Source organism: Pyxicephalus adspersus, chromosome 2 (genome assembly GCF_032062135.1).
Source record: "Pyxicephalus adspersus chromosome 2, UCB_Pads_2.0, whole genome shotgun sequence".
Taxonomy (NCBI): domain Eukaryota; kingdom Metazoa; phylum Chordata; class Amphibia; order Anura; family Pyxicephalidae; genus Pyxicephalus; species Pyxicephalus adspersus.
Genome location: NC_092859.1, coordinates 38,876,433 through 38,884,706, shown reverse-complemented (window position 1 = coordinate 38,884,706; position 8,274 = coordinate 38,876,433). Strand labels below are relative to the sequence as shown.

General features: G+C 37.7%; 1 protein-coding gene across 5 annotated transcripts in view; it reads left to right on the top strand.

The window, feature by feature from the left end:
• The window catches only part of LOC140323437 (fatty acid hydroxylase domain-containing protein 2-like), a 42,294-nt gene that overhangs the window by 9,365 nt on the left and 24,655 nt on the right, over window positions 1-8,274 (top strand). For 2 of the 5 annotated variants that reach the window (XM_072400480.1, XM_072400479.1), the window contains exons 3-4: window positions 5,140-5,231; window positions 6,883-6,986. In XM_072400480.1, coding sequence (XP_072256581.1) covers window positions 5,140-5,231; window positions 6,883-6,986 — 196 coding nt within the window. Of the gene's footprint in view, window positions 1-1,084; window positions 1,229-5,139; window positions 5,232-6,467; window positions 6,613-6,882; window positions 6,987-8,274 lie in introns of those variants that run through there. The other 3 variants (XM_072400482.1, XM_072400478.1, XM_072400481.1) reach the window with 3 other exon arrangements.

The following is an 8,274-nucleotide window of genomic DNA, read 5'->3' as shown; positions in this document are numbered from 1 at the left end:
GAAGCAAACCAAGAGAGAGCAGTGTCACTGATACCAATGGAGTGCATGATTTGTATTAGAAGGGGATGATCAACAGTGTCAAAAGCAGAGGAAAGATCAAGGAGAAGGAGCAGGGAAAAGTTGCCTGCATTCTGCAATAGAACATCTTATAGAAATCTAAAAAGTTTTTTACTCACTTACCCGTAGTTAGGAACATGCCCCACAGGGGGGGTGTATATGAAGATCACTACTTATGATAGTACTAAATGTAAATCATAAGGTATGGTTAGGTATATACAGGTATAGGACGAATAAATCAGTGAAATTTAGTATAAGTGTACATACCTAGTATTTAGCGTTTTGGCAGGGTAAGGGTGTGTTTACTAGGTAATATAGGAACTAATCCTTGCATCCATCAGCAAACGCTCTTAGAAGTAGGTAGGATTACAGGAATATTCTTTAAGAATGTGTATTTGGAAGGTGAGTTCCAGGGATTGGGATCGTTAGGTATGGACTGATGTTCCTAGGGGCGATGAGCAATATGGATTGTTAGGGTAAGTTATATAAGAGTAGATATCTCATTATGTAAGAAAAGGTTATGCAAAATTAACAGAGGGTTTACCTTTAACATGTGGGAATGCCAGGTCACTTGTTGATGTCACAGTGGGTAAGATAGGACAAGGCCTTATTTATAATGAATAATCAAACACCTTATGTAAGTGAGGTAAAACTTAGGTAGTCACTTGGGTTGTTAAGGGTGATTGAAAAAAAAATTTACCTTATGGATGTGGGTTGGTGAGTCACTTGCAGATTATAAAAAACACAAGTCACTTAATGCTAGTGGAGTAGATAAGATGGGACGGTGCTTTTCTATAAATAAATCATTGTATATAATATGTTACAATATACAATAATTTGTGAAGATGAAGTTACAGCAGCCTTTAGTGAGGAAATTACCTTGTACTGTATGATTATGTAGGTCTTATGCAAAGGTCAGTAATCTGGAATTGTGGAGCATTCAGCAGCCTATGAGGCTGTTTTTGGATGCGTGCCAGATGTGGGGCTTTAAAACCATGAGGGAAGAGGGGAGAGCGCGCCCGTGCTGCGGGCGGGCAGCTTACCCCTCCTCATGTATGTTGGAGAATCCCTGTGATGTCAACGGGGCTCCCCAATGCAGGAGAAGGGGGCGGGTGTCACGGTCCCTCCCGTGACTGAGATTAGAAGATCTGAGAGACTGGCTGCACGTGAGGTTATCTGACTGTCTCTTTGCTTTCATATGTTTCAGTGTTGTTGTTGGTAGTGACCACACCTCTGGTCTCAGCTGCAGCTTGTTAGCATTACTATTCCTCTATTTAGCCTGGCCTTACACTTCAGGTCAAATGGTTGATATTCTCTGCTTGGAGAGCTGGTGTGTGGGCCTCTCCTGAGTTCCTGCTCATCCATTTTCTACTGAAGATAAGTTTACTTCTCTTTGTATTTTGTTGTTACCCTTTGCTTGTTGTTACTAGGCCTCAGGCACACAATGGTTCGTTCATCTGGGAAGGAACCAGTAGTCTCATACCCTTCCACTACTCCTAGGGCATTTCAGGGCTCCCAGGGTCTAGGTTCCGGTGCATTTCCCTCTCCCTAGCTTGGAGGTCTAGTCCCTTGTCTTTATCTTCCTGTTTGCATTCTAGTGTTCCTCCCCTCCCCCCTTATCCCGTGACAGTGGGACAGTTGTATCCGCCCCCTTCTACCCGATTGGGTGGTCCGCATCATACAGGGGACTGAATGGCTAGTGCAGCGTGTGCTGCACATGAAGCCAGGGTGCCATATAGCAGTGCCCCCCCCCCCCCCCCGTCCCCTGCAAGTCCCAGTGGCAGTCAGGGGGGTTCTAAGAGAATGTTTGCCGGCGGATGCAAGGACCTATGAGTGTATAGGGTTAAAGGGAATACATACAGCAATTGCTTGTGGATTGTAAACTCTGGTATTGACAATAAAAATAGAAATCTTGAAGAAGACAGTAATATTTTCCTTAACATTACAATTATCATAAATCATATATTACATTGTTACAACCAAGAAGCAGATAATACAAAGTTTAGATATGTACATTATTATTGTACATTATTAATAATTAGGACATACATTTCAAGGGGTATACTGAATATATACCCAGAGTGTCTCTGGGGATAAAAGGTAGATAATAATGATATATTACTGATGTGCTTTTCTTAAGGCTAATAGGTGTTTAGTATATAGGTAAAATGGTGTAATGGAATATGGAGCCTGTTGTTTGAAACAAGTTGAGATTATAGAAAAGATTTGAAACTGACTGCTTCATTTAAAACCGGTGGGTGGGTCGCTTTGAGATTTACTATCTATTAGTTTCAACCTGTAGGAGTTTTTTTTATCCAGGTCACCTCCTCTAAAGTTAGGGGGTACATGTTCAAGACCAAAAAATGTAAAAACTTTTGGATTATACTGATGCTTAGTGCCTACATGATGGCATACAGGTGTAACTATTTTGCCCACTTCAATAGAATATATATGTTCATAGATTCTCTTTTTAAGAGGTCGTATCATATAGATTACACCTTTAGTGTTACAGTCAATCTACGTGTTAGGTCTATGGTTATTTCCATTTGGTAAGGTGATTTTACACGATTCGTGGATCCACATACATTGGCTGTAGTGTCCACATTTGAATGTGTCTTTAGTGGTTGGGGTATGGGAAGAATCGGATTCAGGGTAAGGTTGGTAATGACTAGATGATTTGTTGCTTAGGAATTTGCTGACTTTGGGGTCGGCTAGGAGACTGTGCCAATTTTGGGTAAGGGTGTTGGTGAATAATTGATGATTTTCATTGTATGTGGCAATCAATCTTACTGTATTTGATTTTTTAGTATGTTGTTTTAAAAAAAATTTTTTTTAGATTTCTATAAGATGTTCCATTGCAGAATGTTACAATCGTAAACATTTTCATTTGAATCATCAATCTGTTAATACATTGTTTGAACTTCTTATTCAGCATACCACTGTATATTTGCATGTAATACAGATGAAGTCAATACAGATGAAGATGAACTCAATGGCCCTGATTTATGAAAGCTCTCCAGGCTGGTTATAATACACTTTCACAAGTGAAGCTGGGTGATCCACAAAACATGGACTGGATTTTTCAAAATTATTTGCTATTTGATAGCAAATGTTTTGAATCCTGGACCAGATCCATTCCAGGTTTGGTGGATCACCCAGCTTCACTTCTGAAAGTGTATTATCCCCAGCCTGGAGAGCTTTCATAAATCAGGGCCAATGTGTTTGATGTATGACTTGAGAATATTTATTTTACACTTTATTTTAAATTACTCAGGACACCATGTTATAATTACATGTAGTATATTGATAAACTCAATATGTTTGATGTATGACTTAAGAATATTTATTTTATACTATATTTCAAATTTCCAATGTTTATACTTGACTTATTACATCATACATCAGGCACGCAATAATATCTATCCCTGAGGAAGCCCTACGTGGCGAAATGCATTGGAACATTGCGCGCCACGGCAAGGTCTATTCAATGTTTATACGGTTATCTTTATAATTTCTTGATGAAATTCACTATGTGTAGTGTGTACAATTATTCTGTGTTTTGAAATATTAACAGGACAGAATCTGAAGTAATTTTATATGTTCATTTGATAGGTTATGTATGAAATAACCAATCAATACACTTTACCTTTTGCATGAAAAACCCCTGAGCCTCAAAGTTACAACACCAGCCACCATTACTACCGAGGCTAAAATAACCTCTGCCCCTTTAGGGAGCTCCTCATCCCTGGACTGTTTTAGGCTGCAAACACACTTTTTTGACCAAGTGCGTGCATGGCGCTCACAGACATTCAGGAAGTGCAGCTGCCTGCTATGTCAGGCGGAGACAGACTGAGTGTCGAGCTTTGCAATTTGGCAGGGTAGATAAGCGCAGCATACTGCAGGATGGTTTGGCAGGGAACACTGCAAAAACTGGCAGGTAGTGAGAAATGACTGACTCTCTCCAGACAACAGGCTTTTTGGAACACATTGGTAAACAAAAACACATGTATTAGGAACCTAACCTCTGACTCCTGTTAAGTACCCTGCAAACCTGAGGTCCTAAAGGGTAAATGTCAGATCCAATATTACTGCCAGTGTGGCAACCTGTGAATGACAGCAGTTTCTAACCTTCAATTTGCCTAAAACACCCTCTAATCTTAAAGGAATGCTCCCAAATAAATCCCTTCGAAAATGTAGAGTGTAAAATAAAATTTTATGTGTATTGTTTTTAAATGATTTTGTGTTTCAAACTCCAATATACTCATACTATTATATTATACTGTAAAATAAATTTTCATGAAAAACAATGTACCGCTTTTAGACATATAAAACTGGAAAGAAGTGAACCGCCTGGGAGGTTAGGAGAGTTCAATTTTCTATACGTGATTTGTGGTTTGTTGCTTAGGAATTTGCTGACTTTGGGGTCACTAGGAGAATGTGCCAACTTTGGGTAAGGGTGTTGCTGAATAATTGATGATTTTCATTGTATGTGGCGATCAATATTACTGTATTTGATGTTTCAGTATGTTTTTTATTTAAAAAAAAAAATTTTTTAGATTTCTATAGGATGTTCTATTGAAGAATGTTACAACCGTAAAAATTTTCTTTTGAATATCAATCTGTTAATACATTTACCCTGATTTATGAAAGCTCTCCAAGGCTGGGGATAATACACTTTCATAAGTGAAGCTGGGTGACCCACCAAACCTGGAATGGATCTGGTCCAGGATTCAAAACATTTGCTAGCAAATAGCAAATAATTTTGAAAAATCCAGTCCATGTTTTGTGGATCACCCAGCTTCACTTCTGAAAGTATATTATCCCCAGCCTGGAGAGCTTTCATAAATCAGGGCCAATGTTTGAACTTCTTATTCAGCATACCACGGTATATTTGCATGTAATACAATGATGAACTCAATGTGGTTGATATGACTCGAATTTCAGGAAATTTATATATGGAATGTTTTTACATGCTTTAAACATAGTTATTTTTCATGTCTTTAAATAGCTTTTACATATAATGGCTTTCACCAGATACCATACTTACATCCTGTTCATTTTGCTGTCTTTATGTCACTGTAGGATGGACAGCTTTGGAACTCAGTAAAAAAAGTAGCCCTTGTACTATGCACTGGATTCCTTATGTTTTCTGCCTTCAGAAACACAGTCACATGGTGAGGTTATACACAGAATTCTGTTCTGTTCCAGTTAGTATGTCTAAAATGTATGAACTTCATACATGTTTTATATTGCTGTAAATATTGGGCCATGGTTTATCTGGTACGGTTCCATATAGGAACAGACAAGCAACTCTGCAACATACAGAGTCAAACAGCACAGATAGGACACTCTATTCTTTGTAATTCTATTTCACAGCTCTTGTATGCTGTACTGCAGTAATACTTTCAAGAAAGCAAATTAAAAGGCTGCTGAGGCTTCATTAAAATAACTCCACAATAACTACCTAAATTATATTTTTTTTCACTTTAGGGACAATATGTTCTATTAGAATAACACAAAAAAAAATATTCATCTACATATCTGACAACTCAGTTGTTGGATTTCCATTGAGATACAGTATGTGTGCCAGAGGCCTCCGCTTGAACTTGGTGCATGCATACTTCAGCTATATAGGTTTAAATTGATTCTTGTTCCTTTCATCAATTTAAAGGCACACATGCTGAAGTGTGAAAGTTAAAGAGAAAGTCTCTGGTGTGATGATTGATTTATTGACACCTCAACGCACCCAACATGCATGCATTGCAATGCAATAAAATAAACTGTAGTGCATTGGCACACTATGCACTGCCAAAAAAAAGAGAAAAAAGGTGAATGCATGTTTTTTTTTCTGTTTTAGTTTTCTAGGCAGCTTATGATAAGAGTGCCTAATGCAAAATGTTTCTTTACAGAAACACCTGCATTCTAACAGAGCAAAGGTCTAGATTGGATCTAAATCTGTATGCAGTTGCAGGAGATTTCCCCTCAATTCCATTTTGGACATTCACTAATACACTTGAGGCATGATCCTGTGGTATGCCCTTTGCCCACATGCTTTGTGCTAAACAGTGTCCTTCTCCTGCATCAGAAAAGTTTGGAAAGCACACATACACAAAAATCGCATGGACTGGGCTTGAACACAAAAGAGAAATAAAAATTCATACTTTTCTCAGGGTGCTTTTTCAGGATACTGGAGACATCTCTGCTTCTATCTCTTATGTATAGTTTGTAAAGTCAAGTTACATATTCACAAAATATGTTCAATATATGAAATTAAAATGAGAAATAATCATGATTATAAAAATGCCCTAAAATCATTTACTTAACTTGACTATATCAGAAGATCCTAAAATGATCAAGTATTTAAAAGCTATCAGGTTTTACATTTGAACAATATGTTCATGTACATGCAGTAAACAGTAAAGTTTGTGTCCTGGAGGAGAAATTAAGGGGAAAGACCATTGTGTTTGTCTTGGAGAAGGAGTGAAGAGGAAAGATCATGTTTATGTGCAGGAGAAGGCATACCAGGGAAGGGATGATGTCACTGGGAACAACCTGGTAAGTGGCAGAATAACTGTAGCATTTGGAAATGATATATTATAGGATACATTCTACTAATTTTAAAGAATACATAACAGTTTAAATTATATTTTTATTATCTATTTAGAATTCAAATGTCATGTTTATTATACTCCTACTAAGCTTCAGGTTGTTTGAGAGGAATGTAGCTGCAGTAATTAAATACATGTCTCATTGACCATATATTGACATCCTGAACCCAAGCTATCCCATTATATATTATTTTTCCTGACTTTATCCTTATTTTAGGCACCTTCAGCATTTCTGGGGAGCATCAGGCAACTTCTGGCAAGCCCAGTGGTTGAAGCTGCACAGCTACTTTGGTGGAAATGAATTAGCTTTATACTGTTTGGGTGAGTAATCATACAACTGGTCCTTCATTATGAGCCAGTATGTCTTTGTTTTATTTATTGAAGCTTTACAACTACACTCCAGTTTAGTTAAACCTTAATAAAAGAATTTAGGAGAGTTACTGTATGTAATACTTACAAAATATTTATTCCATAGTTAGGTTGAAACAAAAGATGTATGTTCATCAAGTTCAACCACTAGGGAAATATACATTTCCCAGATAAAACCCTATAGGCATAGTTGATTTAGAGGAAGGAAAAAACCCAGGTTCCATTTGCTCCAACAGAGGGAAAAAATTCCTTCCTGATCCCATGAGCAATCAGATGTTCCCAGGATCAACAGTCTCTGTTATCTTTACTTTAAAACTTTAATAACCAGTTATTTTCTCTGCTCATAGAAAAGCATCCAGTATTTTCTTAAACCAATCTATAGAAGTTGTTGAAACTACGGTACTTCCTGGAGGAGCTGATTTCACATTTTCACATACTTTGAAGAATCCTTTCCTTATCCGGAGATTAAATTTATTTTTCTCAAGACGCAAAGAGTGCCTACTTGTCCTTTTGTAATGACCTTAAATTGAACAGTTGCGAAGAGAGTTCTCTATAAGACCATTTATATATCTATACAGGGTGTTTATAATAACCCTTATACATCTCTTCTCAAGGGAGAATAGATTCAGTTCAGCTAATCTCTCCTCATAGCTGAGCTCCTCCATTCCTTTTATTAGTTTAGTAGACCTTCTGCACTCTCTCTAATTTCACAATAAAATTTTTGTGAACTGGTTGGTGTCCATACCTGGACTGCATATTTCAGATGAGGTCGGACTAATGCTTTGTTCAGGGGCAGGATAATGCCCCTGATTCATCAACAAAATCCGCGATCGCTGGAAGCGCGAAAGTACGCGCGACCAGTGAGCGCGGTCTACCGCGGTCCGGAGACGAGTGCCCACGCGCCTCCTCACTGCCAGCCGGATTCCTGCCTTCATGATAATGAGCAATAGGGGGCGCGAATCTGCCAATTAAGGCGATTAGATTACAGCTGCGCAAATAAGAAGGATCTTTTAAGCTGTCAATTGTGAGATCATAGCAATTAAGGCGATTAGAATTCAGCTGTGCAAATAAGGAGGATCTTTTAAGATGTCAATCGTGATATCTACAGTTATTAAGAATCTTTATTTCTTCTTCAGTTTTCAGTAAGTGATGCATTTTTTTAATACTTTTTTGATTGCTTTGAAACACTGCAAACTAATTGAAATCAAGCTGTATATATACTAGTAAAAACTTCATAATA